The sequence below is a fragment of the Varanus komodoensis genome, unplaced genomic scaffold (genome assembly GCF_004798865.1).
Source record: "Varanus komodoensis strain SLA01 unplaced genomic scaffold, ASM479886v1 scaffold114, whole genome shotgun sequence".
In the NCBI taxonomy this organism is placed as follows: Eukaryota; Metazoa; Chordata; class Lepidosauria; order Squamata; family Varanidae; genus Varanus; species Varanus komodoensis.
In genome coordinates this window covers 637,153-651,286 of record NW_025335328.1, presented here as the reverse complement: position 1 = coordinate 651,286, position 14,134 = coordinate 637,153, and the positions used below count along the sequence as shown (strand labels likewise).

The 14,134-nt window shown below is 64.7% G+C and overlaps 1 protein-coding gene across 1 annotated transcript in view; it reads left to right on the top strand.

The window, feature by feature from the left end:
- The window catches only part of DTNB (dystrobrevin beta), a 92,792-nt gene that overhangs the window by 50,128 nt on the left and 28,530 nt on the right, over positions 1 to 14,134 (top strand). The window contains exons 9-13 of the mRNA XM_044421064.1: positions 636 to 713; positions 7,960 to 8,049; positions 11,282 to 11,369; positions 13,373 to 13,479; positions 13,563 to 13,910. Coding sequence (XP_044276999.1) covers positions 636 to 713; positions 7,960 to 8,049; positions 11,282 to 11,369; positions 13,373 to 13,479; positions 13,563 to 13,910 — 711 coding nt within the window. The remainder of the gene's footprint in view (positions 1 to 635; positions 714 to 7,959; positions 8,050 to 11,281; positions 11,370 to 13,372; positions 13,480 to 13,562; positions 13,911 to 14,134) is intronic.

Genomic DNA, 14,134 nt, shown 5'->3' with positions numbered 1-14,134 from the left:
GCGGGGGGCGGGTAGGGGGTGGAGACGTTTTGGTCCCCCCTCCTGAGCCCCCTCTTGTGGGAGGATCGCCTGCCCTCGGCAGACTGTGATGCCCGCAGCTGGGTCAGGGAGGGGCTGCAGGGGGGGCAGCTCCTGGGGTGCCGGCCCAGGTCCGCTCCTCTTCTGAGGCTGTTGCTGGCAGCCCGGGTTGCCGGGTCTGAGCTGGGGGTGTAGAGATAACCTGGTCGCCTCCGGCCCCCTCCGTGCGAGTTGCAGGGGCAGTGGGAAGGGGTGGGCGCAAGGGGACCCTCCCCGGCTGCCCACCCTGCCCCACTCGGCAGCTCCGTGGGACAGGCCTCTGCAGGGGTCTGCGAAGGGTCTTTCTCGGGGGTTGCAGGCGGACGACGGGACGAGCTTCCCCCGGAACGACGACCCCCATGCGCTGCGCCACATCCTTTTCATGCGCCCTCAACGCGCTGCAGCTTTGGTGCTTTCAGGTGCTGCGTGTTCAGCCCTTTGTCTTCGCTACTGTGCTTTAGGCTGCTGTGCACCTTTTGACGGCTGCTTAGTAAACAAACCGCGATGAACATGAATGAGAAACCGTGCCGTTCGCCAGGATCCGGGCCCTAACGTGCCGCTCACGCGCTCTCTTTCAGCCCGTCTCGGCCTCTTGCGAACATGAACGATGCCACGGTTACCCACACATCCTCGGGAGACCCCACCCCAACGAAAAGGTAGGAGGGTGCGCCCCTCGCGCTGCGGATGGCACAGGACGGGGCTCCTGCTCCGAGTGTGCTGGATATCGGATATGGCTGAAGCCAGTCGGGAGCCTCTCGGGGGGGGGGGCGGGACTGTCCTCCCCTCCCCAGCCAAGCAGCCGCCAACCAACCCACGAGGTGAGGGCTCAAGGTCAGCAGAGGTCTCACTGGGATTCCCCTCCCCAGTCTCCACCTACCTGGCAGGACAGGTGTTCCTTCCCCTCACCTGCAGGAGCTCCGAGCAGGATGCCGAGCAAGTGTGCCGCCCAGTGGGGGTGGGAGGCGCAGCCAGCAAGACCCTCTTCTCCATCACGGCCGGGGACTGCTTCTGGCCTCGCGGCTGTGCCGAGAAGAAGGCGCGGCCCGGCAGCGCTCTGGGGCGGCCAAGGAATATCTCTGTTTTGAAGGGAGCAGCAGGGAATGCTCGCTCGGCCGCTGACCGGAAGGGCTGCCCCCCAACCAGGCGGATCACAGCAAAGCAGGCGGGGGTGATGCACCCCCTCGGCATGTGGATGGCCCCGCTTCAATCCCTGGCTTCTGCCGGTCAGGGTCGACAAAACTGGTCTCGCTAGACCAGTGGACGGCCCCGGATCGCAAGAGCCACCTTCGGTGCCTCCCCATTTGTGGCCTCCGCTTTTCTCCCAGAGATTTCCATCTGTCATGCGCAAAAATGAATTTTTATTTTCCTTTTGCATTCCTTTTATTTATTACTTCCTCTTTGCTCTGCTTCATTCCCTTTTTGTTGAGAGTATGTTTGGAAAAGTATAGGAGCGTATTTCTGAGAAGACGTGCAGGGAAGGGTGGGAGTCACCCGCGCTTTACCTGCCTCGTGCTAACTGCCTGTGAGGCCGGGAGCCCCCTGGGCCGGGACTGAGCCGACCTGGGCACTGTTGGGGTGGGGAGAAACGGTGCAGGTGAGGCAAGACCCTCCTGGGAGGTGGGGAGGGGGCCTGCGCTGCAGCTGCCATGGCTCCCCTTCCCTCTGCCTGCGAGGAGGGGCCGTGCCAGCACCGCTCCCAGCAGTGCCGGCCGAACCACACCTGGAGCCATGCCCAGAACCGTGTGGCCCCTCAGCCCGGACGGCCCCCGAGTCCGAGCCAGGCGCTTTCTGTCTGGCATGTGTGCCTCTGAGCCCCCGCAGCCCAGGCCCCCCGAAAAAGCGCTGTGCTTCCCGGCATGCGTCGGCTCGGCCGGGCCCCGAAAGCAGCTCACATTGCGCCGCTGGAAGGCAGAGCTCGCAAGGCCGCTCGAGGATTAGGGCCCAGGTCCGGAAGGGGGTGCCTGTGGCCCTCGCGGGACAATCCGCTCCTCTGCTGGGCCTGCACCGCGGCTGACTGTTCCCAGCAGCTGCCAGGCCGCGTGCCCCTCGCTCGCTGGCTGGCCCCGCAGCGTGAGATTTGCCTGGCCGGCTGCCTGAGCCATGCGTCTCTCCCTCCGGGGCCTCTGCGCAGGTGCAGCGCATCTCGAGCCCGGCCCGTGGCTGCCCCTCGGGTGGAAAGCCAGACAGTCACAAGCTCGTGCGGTGGTGAAAGGGGTGCCATGTCCGTTGTGTAGTTGCACGTTTGCGCCCTGTGAGTGAGGCCGCTTCGCGTGGGGAAAGGCCTTGACGTCCTGGTGCAGCGCCTCACGTTCCACGGGAAGACAGGAAGGAGCTGGGACGAGGTGGGACGAGGTCGGTCGCGCTACGGGGCCATGCCGCATTCGCTCTGAGGCGCCACTGATTGGGAGCACGTGCTGCTGGTGAGATGTGGCGTGGCAGCGCTGGTGTGGAGAACCTCCGTGTCCATGCTCTGGGAGGGTGGCCTTTCGTAAAATCCAGGACTAGTCGAGCTGAAGGAGCCAGAAGGCCGCTGGGCCCAGCCTTCTGCGATTGCAGGGCGCCCGTTGATCCCATCCCGCTCGGATGGATGTCCAGCCTGGTTTTGAGTGTCTCCGGTGTGGGAGCGCCCTCCACCCCGCTGGCTCCACTCTCGTTTTGCATCCGGCTTAATTTAAAGGGAGCAAATACTAAGGAAAGTGTAGTTATTGGCGTCTGTTACCAAACACCCCATCAAAACGATGACAAGAAAGTAATCTTCAGGTGGCAACTTGCCATGTTTTCAAGAAGAATTGCGTGGTCATTATGGGAGACTTCAGTTTTCCTGGTCGATACTATAAGACAATTTCTGCCAAACATGCTCCCTCCAAGAAATTTCTGACACGCATTGCCGACAACTCCCTTCAGCACAACGTACATACAGGAGCGGACAAGAGGGTCAGCTGTCCTTGATTTAATACTGACCAACAGGGATAACCGTGGATGAAACAGCAGCCGTGGGAACCCGGCGGGGAAGTGACCGTGCGATGCCTGAATTCTCAAAGATAAAGGAGACGAAGGTGAACTGCAGCCAAACATGCACCCCGGACTTCAGGAAAGCCAGCTTTGAAGAACCCACGGCCCCTCACTCGTACGGGAAAGGGAGTCCGAGAGAGCTGGAAAAGGAAGATTCTGCAAGCACTGCTGCAAACAATTCCAACAAGAAAAAAGCAGAGGAGGCAGCCGAGGAAGCCCACGTGACGCCACGAAAAGGTGAGCGACAGCCTGAAAGGAAAAAAAGCAGATCTGCAGAGGTGGAAGCAGGGCCAGGCCACGAAGGGAGCAAAGAGCAAGGCACTGCAGGGAGGCTGGAGCGGGAAATGGACTAAGAACAGCGAGGGATGCTAAGAAAAGCAGGAAGGCCTTCTTCAGCACCATCCGGAACAAAGGACGTGAGGAAGAGGAGGGTGTCCAGCTACTCAGAGTGGGTGGCAGAGCGATAACAGGCGACAGGGAACAGGCAGAGGTGCTCAGTTCCCACGTCGCCTCAGTCTTCTCCCACAACCTCTTCTTCCACAAGAGGAAGTACAAGCTGAAGAAATACAAGCAGAGGAACCCTCAGAACCACTGCCTGTTGTCTGAGAAACCCTGGAAAGCAGAAGTGCCAGACGACGAGAAGGGTGAACATCGTCCCCATCTTCAAAAAGGGGGGAAAAGATGAACCTGGGAACTGCAGACCAGTTAGGCTGACATCAATCCCTAGAGAAATTCTGGAGCAAATTATTTTAAAATAAATCAGTCTGCAAGCACCTCGAAGACAATGCAGTGATTAATGGAAGCCAACGTCAGACTAATTTAACCTCCCAAGTGGACAGAGGGAAACTGCACGTGGTATACCTGGATTTAGCAAAGCGTTCGACACGGTGCCTCATGTCCTCCGGATCAGCGAGTTGACGAGATAGAAAAACTGCTGGGTGGATCCAAAATTGCTGCTAAATTGGACACCAAGAGGGCTCATCGGCAGCACCGTCTCCGACTGCAGGGAGGTGGCGAGTGGGGAGCCGCAGGGTTCAGTCCTGGGCCCAGGGCTCTCCAGCAACTTTATTACTGATTTGGATGAGGAAGTTCGGGGAAAGATAATCAGATTTGCAGACCGTACAAAACTGGGTGGGAGCATGAGCACAGAATGAAGAGCCAGGGTGGTCTTAATATCAGGCGGGGTGGGGGTCTTCAGTCCCCAGAGAAGCTCAGCGTTCCCCCTTAGGCCCACCAGCCTGCCTCCTGCTCTGGCAGTCAGCTGGAAGAGGAGGGTCCCCCGGACGACCACGCACGGGGACCTGCTCTGCTCTTCCTGACCAGCTTTGCTGCCCCCTTTTGAGCCCGTTTCGAGTGGTTCCCATCCTTCTCCGAGTACGCGGCCCAGAACTGGCCACGAGGCGCCAGAAATGCTTCTCCAAAACTGACGGGGAGGTGGGGTGAACCTGCATCAGCAGGGAGGTTTTGACAGCCACCCGCGTGGGGCGGTGCAAGCTGGTGACCTGCAGCAGGAGCGGGTTGCACCCGGTGGCCTTCCTGGCCCCTCCCGGCCTGACTATTCCGCGGTTCCGTGCAGAGCCGCCCAAGCTCGTGGCCGTCGGCACCGCCCAGGTGCAGCGTTCGGTCCATCTTGCATCCTGCTCCAGCTCTGAGCCAGTTTGGCCAGCAAGCCCAGTGGCTTTTACCTCCCAGGCTGGGTCAAACTGGGCGCATGGAATGTGTTTCCTCCAGGAGGCTGCTGCTTGATGCACTTCGGTGCAAGGGAGAAGCGTCAGTCAGTGGGGTGGAGGGGAAGGAAGGCTGCAGGGGCCGTCAGATCTAGCTCGGCTGTGCTCTCTCTTCCGGCAGAGGAGCAGCCCTCCAGCTCGTAAAATGGCGGAGACAGAATTGGGTCAGCGAAAGCATCTGCTTCGGAGCAAGAATGCTCTCCCAGCAAAGGGCCCTCTTGTCGGAGCCGCACCGGCTGAGCGCCGGCTCCCCAGCATTCGCGGAGGCTGAGCTGCCAAGCGAGTCGGAGGGGCCTCCCAGGGCATCTGGTCAGACCCCGGCTGGCCAGCTCCGCTCACGCGACCCCCAGCGTGCGGTCGTCTTTCCTGCCGTGTGCCAGTCCCTTCCACAGTCTTCGCCTTCTGGGTCGAGGAAACACGGACGCGCCGTGCCAAGCGCGCACTTCGGCACTCAGGTGGCGGCCTGAATCTCCGCCGCGTTGGGCAGGTTGCGGAGCCTCCTTTGCCGCTGCGGGTGGAGCACGGCTTTTGGCACGAGGCCGGCCGGCCGGCCACGCCACGCCACGCGCGCACTCCCGCAGCAGGCAGCCTCTCCCCACACGCGGTGCCGCACTGCTGGTTCCTCAGGCTCCTCCTGCCGAACGCTCCGCCTCCTTCACGCGGGGCCTCACGCGGCGGCGAATCTGCCCGCTCTTGGGACGCTTGGAGCTACGCGGCTCCGTAAAGCGACTTTCCCTCTCGCGAGAGCAGAGGAGGTGCGCTTGAGGCGTGTCAGCCAAGAGCCGTGCAGGGCCTGGCTGCACTTTTCTGCAGACGAAAGCAGGTGTGAACCGGCATCCGCGTTTGCGTCCGGTCTCCTGGTGCAGCTGTCGCTCTCGGTATCGCAAGCCCAAGATTGGAGTCACCTCCCCAGAAGGCGAGATGCTCCTCAGAGCCTTGGATGCCCGTTGGGCCTTGGCAGGGGTGCTCTCCCACCAGTTGGCCTCCATTTTTGAGGCCCCCTGGAAAACGGGAGAACTTCTGGAGGATTGGAGGGTGGCATTGGTGGTCCCAAAAAGGGTAGCAGTGGGATTATGCAGAATGCCGGGCCAGTCAGCCTTATGTCCACTCTGGGAAGGAGGATGGAAAGGCTCATAATGGAGAGAGATCTAGTGATGCTAGATAGGGAAGGGAGGCTGGCAGCCACACAGCACAGCTTCCACAAAAACAGGTCCCGCCAGGCAAACCCTGTGGGATTCTACGACAAGGTTTCGAGGTGGCTAGAGGGCGGGGATGCAGTGGATGATGGTTTACCTGGATTTCAGCAAGGCCTTTGACCAAGTGCCCCATGTGTCACCTTCACGACCTGATCTGGACAGGTTGTGGAAGTGGGCGGGGGACACCAGGACGGCACGTGGTGCGGGTGAGAGCAGGGTCTTGCACTTGGGACACAGGGCGAAGTGCCGCAGGTACAGAGTGGGGGGCAGGTGGCTGGAGAGCACATTTGTGAAGGGGATTTTGGGGTGCTGAAGTGAGCCGGCCGTGTGATGTGGCGGTTGAGGAGGCAAAGAGCGCCCTGGGATGTTTAGCCAGAAGCGTGGCTTCCAGATCTAGGGAGCTGTTGTTGCCGCTCTACACAACTCTGGTGTGCTCACAGTTGGGGTAGTGCATCCAGTGCTGGGCTCCCCGTCGTGGGAGAGACGCAGCCAGGTCGGGGTCGGCCCAGCGCAGGGCACAGGAATGGGAGCCGGGCTGGGAGGGCTGGCCTGGGAGGAGAGTGGGGGGAGCGGGGTCTCTCCAGCTGGAGGAGGGGAGACCCCAAGGGGGCCTGTTAGCGGCTTCTGGGGGTGCGAGGGGGTGTCCTGTGGGGCAGGGCCCCGAGCTGTTCTCCCCTGCAGCGGAGGGCCGGACGCGCTCCAGTGGGGCAAAGCTCGAGGAACCGGGCTGCAGCTTGGATGCCAGGAAGGACTTGCTGGCGGATGGGGCCCCGAGGGTGTGGAACGGGCTTCCTCGGGAGGTGGCTGAGGCCCCATTGGTGCGGGTATTCGAGGAAAGATTGGGCACCCACATGAGCAGAGCTGGCGGAGGTCAGACTAGATGGGCCAGGAGACCCCTTCTGACTCACTTTTTAAATGTTTCTATGAGTTTGGGGGGAAAGAGGAACCAAAGCGGGACAGATCCCCACACCAAAGGCTGCCTTTACTGAGCTAGTCAAAAGAAATGTACTCGCATGAAGGAGAGCGGAAGGCGTGCAAAGCACTGTTGCTCGTCTCCATACGCGGGTGGCCCTTTCCGTATGCTTGCGGGTGAAGGGCAGGGTAGAAGTTTTCGGGGGAACCGCTCAAGCCTCGGGCATTTCAGCAAAGTGTTGCTTGCGGCTCCGCTCCGCTTTAGGCCCCGATCAGCTCGGACACTTCGCTGCCGGCTCTTGCCGGGGAGGATGAGTGTGCGGAGCTGAGGCGGGCAGGGTTTTCCCGAAGGTGCGAAAGGCCCCGGCCCACAGGGCCCGGCTCCGGCTCACGTCAGCGCGAGCCCGGCCTCCGCACTGGAAGCGGAGACCCCTCCTTTCCCGGCCAGGACGCTCTTGTGCCTGCCCCTGCCAGCTGGGCTCAGCCTCCGCACGGCGGGAGCTGCTCTTCTGCGTCCCACAGCTGCCAAGGCGGCTCCAGCGCAGGTTGGACTTGGCCACTCTCACAAGCCAGCCCATGGACTGTACTGCGGGGGGGGCGCTCAGGCACATGGGCCCCCGACACTTTGGGAAGCAGAGAAGCCAGAGCGGGAGCGCCCGGCGCAGTGCCCTCGTGTGAGCCAGGCGGAGCCAGGGCTGCGACCGCGGGTCATTGAGCCGGGGGCCCGCGTGGGGACGCCCGCTCAGCGCTCGGGCAGGACACGGGGCTCCCGAGTGCCCCCCTCGGCCCCCCGCCCCCTCTTGCGGAAGTGGCGCTGCAGATGCTCAGGCAGATGCCGGGGGGCTGGCGGGGGGTGGAAGGCGGCGGAAGGACGGCTCCCCCGGCCCGAAGGCCCTCCCCGCACGCCCGTTTCCTCCACGCGCCGGGTTTCGAGTTGCCCTCCCTGCGGCACTGCACCCGCCCCCCCCGCCACCCGCACGTCGCCCGCCGGCCGCCCCGTCCCGCCGCTTGTCCTCACGGCTGCTTGTCTGCTTCTTTTGCTCCGTCATTCCTAGGTGGCAGCCCAGCCTGGTCCCCTCCGAGCGGCTCCGCGATGAGCACGTCCTGATCGCGGCCTACGTGAGCCGGCTGCAGAGCGGCGCACGGTCAGTTCGAGGAGAGCGGCCGGGAGGGGCGCCCTCTTCCCTTCGCTCCCACGGCGCGAGCCCAGCCGCAACGTGGGGAAGGAAAGGCGGCTCTCGGGGGCTTGGGGGCACTCTCGCTGCCCACAGAGGGACGGCTCCCTTTCCAGCGGCAGTGTAGTGGGGCCCCGGGGAAACGTGCACCTGCCTTCCCGTGCCCCCCAACACCTCCCTGGTCCCTGGCTCAAGCACCCCTCCCGGGAGCAGGCACCGGGTGCCCCCCCCCCCCCCCCCCCCCCCCCCCCCCCCCCTCCCTGCCCCAAGCCCCCCCCCCGGGGGCAGGCACCGGGTGCCCCCCCCCCCCCCCCCCGCTTGGAGAAGCCTTTCGTGCCCCTTCTCAGTCACTCCTCACTTCGGCGCCTGGTCCCGCCACTCGCCAGTCCTGGCCTGATGTGGCTACGCTGTGCAGCAGTTCAGATTCAGCAGGGAAACTTGCGGAGGTGGCAGCGGCGGCGGCGGCTCCTCCTCGGAACTGCAGGATCTGCTCCCGAGGGCTCCTTTGAGCATGCTCTGCTCTGCTCGGCGTGTTCTCGGCTGCTGCCTTCCCAGGGCAGCTCGTGCCAGATCAGCACCCCATGGCTCCCAGGGCGAGCACGAGGCCTCGGAGCCCCGGCAGCCCCCCCCCCACGCAGAATGGCAGCTTGCATGCCCACGGGCAGCACCTGGTGGAGGGGAAGCAGTTCCTTGAGCAAGGAGGAGACGGGCTTGATGCCCCCCCCCCTCGCCCGAGGCCACGCTGTGCAAACGGCCTCTTGGCTGCTCTGCATCTTTGGGGGGGGGGACTGTTTCTGGGGAGGGCCCCGTTTAGCCGGCAGCACGTGAGTCCCTGGGCAGACCGGGCTCCTTTCAGATTCTTCTCTCGGCCTGGGGGGCAGCTGGGTTGTTTTCAATGGCAGAGCCCCCCCCCCCAGGCGGTTTTGCGCACAGTGGCCCCCCTCGTGGTGAATCTGCGGTGGCCACATGAGCACTGGGGGCCACAAGGAGCCCCACAGGCGACCGGCGCATTGTGGCTGCCCCCCCACATCCCTCCCAGGCGGCGCCTCGCAGGACAGCGGGGCCACGGCGAGGCTGCTCTGTGGCCGCCACAGCCGTGAGCCATGGTTTTGATCAATTGATCGATCGATTGATTTATACCCAGCCTTTTTCCTACCAAGGGCTCAAGGCAGCTGACATCCTCCTCCTCCTCCCCCTTATCCCCACAACAACCGCCCAGTGAGGTAGCTTGGGCTGAGAGCCTGTGACTGGCCCAGAGTCACCCAGCTGGCCCCATGGCCGAGCGGGGACTCGAACCCGGATCGCCTGAGTCCCAGTCCCACGATCTGCACCACCCGCCACCCTGGCTCTCACTGCACCGCTGCCCAGGTGGGGCACGTGCCCTGGAATGAGGCAGGGGATGTGTGAGCTGACCTGGCGCTGCCTCCTACTCCAGAGGAGACCTCTGGAGCAGGACACGCCGGAGCCGGACTGCTCTCGGGCACAAGGGCGGCAGCTCCCGAGGGGCAGCGCCTCGCCAAGGCCCCCCCACCGCCAGAGGCTTTATCTGGGAGAGGAGCGCCGGAGGGGTCTGGACCAGGCGGCCGTGCTCCCTCCCCCCTTTTGCTGGGGAAAAAGCTGCTCCAGCAGCGGGGGGCTTGGGGTGGGCTGGGACGCACTGAGCGGAGAGCCCCCTGCCAGCCGGGCCTCCCCCCCCTGGAGCGAGCTGGGCTGGCAGGCCGCTCCTGGTCCCGCCGGGGAGCGGCCCCCTTGGGCGCAGGCCAGGGACCGAGAGCTGGCCTCTGCCCGTCTCCTCTGGGCTCACGTGCCCCCGGGACGTCCCGCGGGGGGCTGTGTCGTCCGCGTTGGACGGCACAGAGGTGGTCGTGGTGGGGAAAACCAGAGGACGGGCTGCGGCTGCTCCCCGTGGGCCCCAGGCCCCAGAAGTCACGGGGGGGGAGCAGCAGGGGAGGCCGCTGGCTGCGTCACCAGGCGCTGCTCTGGCCAGGGAGACGTCCGGCTCGGCTCCGGCGCTGCTCCCAGCGGAAGCCCTTCCTGCGACGGCTGTTAAACTCCCCTCAAAATGCACCAGACGCCGCAATCCCCGCTCTTCAGTCGGGTTCCACCTTTGAAGCCATTGCTCTTTCTGAGCGCTTGGAGGTTCACTCTGGCCGAAGGGGATGCCCGGCCCGGGGCCCTGGAGGCAGGCATGCCCTGTCTGCAGAGGGCCAAGCGGGGGCACTGGCCTCGGGGCCCCTCCGCCTGCATCAACTCAGCTCGGAGCTGCGTGGCTTCCCGGTTCTCGACCATGCAGAGAAATGCCCTTTTCTTTGCAGGAAATGCCCTTTTTTCCTTAATGGATTTTCTGCAGTAAGGAAACATAGAAACAGAGAGTCAGAAGGGGCCTCCCGGGCTATCTAGTCTGACCCTGGCTCCAGCCGGCCCCGCTTACGACATGCCCACCATGTGCACGTCCAGCCTGTCCTTGAACCCCTGCACCGAGGGGGCCTCAGCCACCTCCCTGGAAGCCCATTCCAGGCCCTGGGGGTCCCAAGTGTCAGAAGGAGACGGGTGGAGTGGTGGGAAACGGGGAGGCCCGTGTGTGGGCGGGGGCCTTGTCTGGGGCCCGGGCGGTGGCACGGCCGGAGGAGGCCCCTGGAAGGAGAAGCTCCCTCTCCTGGGCCTTCCCCGCAGCGCCTCCATCTTTTGAGAGCCTTTTTGGGATGAACAGAGCAGCCGCCCGTCCCTGGCAGGCCCCGGCTCCGCTCACGAGGAGCTTGGCCCGGGCTCTTCTTGCCCGGCGCTGCCCTCACTTGGCATCTTGATTTTTGAAACTGATCTTCTATTTTGCACAAAAACCTTTGCAATTACCGCACGACAAGGACCCATGGACGCCTAGGACGGTTGAAGGAAATCGCGCGCTAGCACATGCGTGGCTCCTTTCCAGAAGCGCTGCTGTGGCGTGTCAGGATGGGTGCCCCGAGGCTGTGCTGCACCGGCTGCGGTGCCTGGAGGCACGGGGGCCGCACACTCACGGGGCTCAGCCAGCCCTGCCCAGGCCGGGGGGCAGCGGGGCCGGGGCTGCCCGGAGTGGCTGGCACGGCCTGGGCCGATGCGGCAGGCGTGAGCCGAGGGCCTCCCCGTTCCAGGCGGGCCTGGTCCCGAGCCGCCCGGCAAGCGCTGCGCGTCGTGACTGGCCCGTCGGCTTCCTTCCCTCCCGCAGCGTCCTGGACAGCCCCAGCCGACTGGACGAGGAGCACCGCCTGATCGCCCGGTACGCTGCCCGGTTGGCCGCCGAGGCTGGAAATGCGGTAAGCGGCTCGAGGTCTTCTCCCCCTCTCTGGCCACCGGCCCGCTAGCATCTCCTCGGCGCCCTGGACGAGAGGGCCGCTTCGGGCCCCGGCCCTCCCATGGCGAGGCTGCTGGGTCGGCCGGGAAGCCCAGAGCCCGCTCCCTGCAGCACGTGGTCAGTGGCATGTGCCCGGGGCAGGTTGCCACACCTTGGCTGGCTGGCCGGCCTGTGTGAGGCTGTGGTGCGCACCGGGGACAGGGCTGGCCCCCAGAGGGGCTTCGCTGCACAGCGAGACGAGCGGGAACCAGCCGCGCAGGCCGCTGGGCCCAGTGGCAGCCCGTGGACTCAGCCCCCCTGGGCCCCTCCCGCCTGGCCCTCCACGGGCAGGACAGGTGCCATCTCGTGGGCCGGCAGTGCTGGGGCTGCCCCCCACACCGCAGTTCCCAGCGCCCGGGGTGCGTGGGCATGCTGCCTCTGGCTGGAAGCGAGGGGGGGAGGGGACCCTTCCGGAATGTCGGCTGCAGCCGGCCGGAAGCGTGCCCTCTGCCCCCCCCTCCCCCGTTCTTCTCCGTGGGGCTGCTGAAAAACGGACTGGCAGTGGGTCATCCGCGGCATCACCGCCTTGACATTACGCAGTGGGCAGGCGGAGGGAGGCTGCGAGGACCTCTCCCAGCCGTGCCCCCGATGCTCGCACAGCCTCGAGGTGGAGGGGGGCGGAGAGCACTCTCACCTGGGGTTTTGTCGCTACTAAATCATGGTGCGCCAGTGTGCGAGCTGGTGATGCGCCCGGGATGCCCAGCTGGAGGGAAGCTGCACTGGTGCTCCGGCTGCAGAGAGACTTGCGTGGCGGAAGCGCCTCTCGCTGCTCCGCTTCTGTGGGGGGGGGGCCTCTCTCTTGCCCCAAAGGCAGAATCGGCCTGCTGCTTACCATTAGCAGGAAAGAAACTTGGGGGAGAGAGTCTGCTCTGTCAGATGCATCCGCAGTCCTGTCGACGCTCACGAGGGGCGGCCAGGACACGCTCCGTGCGGAGGTGGCGGAAGTGCATGTGCCAGGCCGGGAAATGGGTCCCCTGCAGCCGTTTGGAGCTTCAGGTGGGGTTGCGGTGCAGCGCACCTGCGGGGGGAGCCTTCCACCTGCCCTGCCCGCACAAGCAAGGCCTCCCCCAACTTGCAGGCCCCCTCAGTGGGGGACGTGGCCACCCGTCCAGCCCCGCGGCCGTGAATCAGCTCAGGGATCCGAGCGGGGCCTGGCTTGCCCCGACGGCCCTTCCAGCCCCCGTTCTGGGATCCCTCCTCTTCCCATCCTGACCGCTGCTTTCAAACATCTGATGACTGAAATCTGGTTACGTCCAGCGGGGTTCTAATAAAGTGAGCTCCGGCTAATGAAAACCTGTGGCACAATTATGAGGCGCCACAGGGTTCCTTGTCATTTTGAGCAAGATGTTGAGCCAGAAAGAATCCAGATGGGGAAGGGATTCGTGTCCCAGAGGAATCGGCCTCAAACCAGATCGTAGCATGAAAAATGCCGGAGAAGCCATCTCAGCAGGCATCTTGTCCTTGCGTGAATTCACACCGTTCGAAGCATCCCCAAAGTGCAACAGTCTCTCCTCGGATTAGCAGGGGGTGGGGGCAGCAGTCAGTTCCCACCCGGTGAACCTTTCCAGTTCTCTTGAGCACTGGAGACGAGCTGAGAATAAATCGGGGTGGAGCTGCTGGAGGGCCTCCATCTCCCGGCCCTCGAGGCTTCGCAGTCCTCTGGCCAGGCTGCCCCACGGAAGCCGCCCTCCCGAGCCTGGCCGAACAGATAGCGGCCGAGTGCTGCAGCCCCTCGGAGGCAGAGGTTGGGGGGGCGCCCCTCACTTCCCCCTTTACAAAGACTTGGAGTGGCAGCAGGGAGCACCTGAACGGTCACTGAACACCTGCAGCTTCAGACCAAAAAAGCGACCATCAGAGCCAGAGAAGTCAGCTGGGGTGGCGCAGGGTGAGGGTGGCCGGGGAACCCCTTTCTTTCTCTCTGGGCAGCCTTCGCCCGGGAGCCAGGTGGACTGGGGGCAGTTTCGGAAAGGAACGGCGCTTCCACATGGAGGGCTCCAAGCGCCCCAGGCAGAAATCCTTGGCTCGAAGAAGCAGTACGGAAATCTAGGAGGGCCGAGACAGGACCCCCGAAATGTGTGCCGGTGGCGACGCACATCAGTGCGCTGTGTCGGTGCAGTCTGTGCAGCTCTTGGGCCAGTGGCCAAGATCCTGCTGCGACGTCGCGAGAGCTGCCCCCTCGCCGGCTTTCCACCAAGGGCTTCGCCGGCCCCTCGGGCACCCACGGCCAGCCCGAGACCCCCCAGCCACAGCGCTGGCTGCGAGCCAAGCAGTGTTCCGAGTGGGAGGTGGTGGCGGGGGCTGCTCCAGGCGCCCTGCAGCAGCGTGGAATGAGTGCGCGGTGGATCGGGACCTCAAAGCGCCCAGAAAGCCCTGCTGTGGCAGACCAAGGGTCCATCCAGCCTGGTGCCCCTTCGGTCAAAGCAGCCCCCTCAGATGGCTGCCCCGCTGCCCTTGACGGCCTCCGGTGCCGGCGGGGGGGGGGGGGCAGCACCCCGACCGCTCGGGTGGCCAGGCAGCTCTTCCGGGTGTCCAGCCGGAGCCTGCGCCCGCGACTTGCGTGCTCCCGGGACCCGGTGTGCGCGGGCGGCTGCCCCTGCCGGCGGGCGAGGGCCCGGCACGCACCTGGCCGGAGGCGGTCCGGCAAGGGCACGGAACGGGAACGGGGCCGGGCCCGCCGGGGCCCCCCCC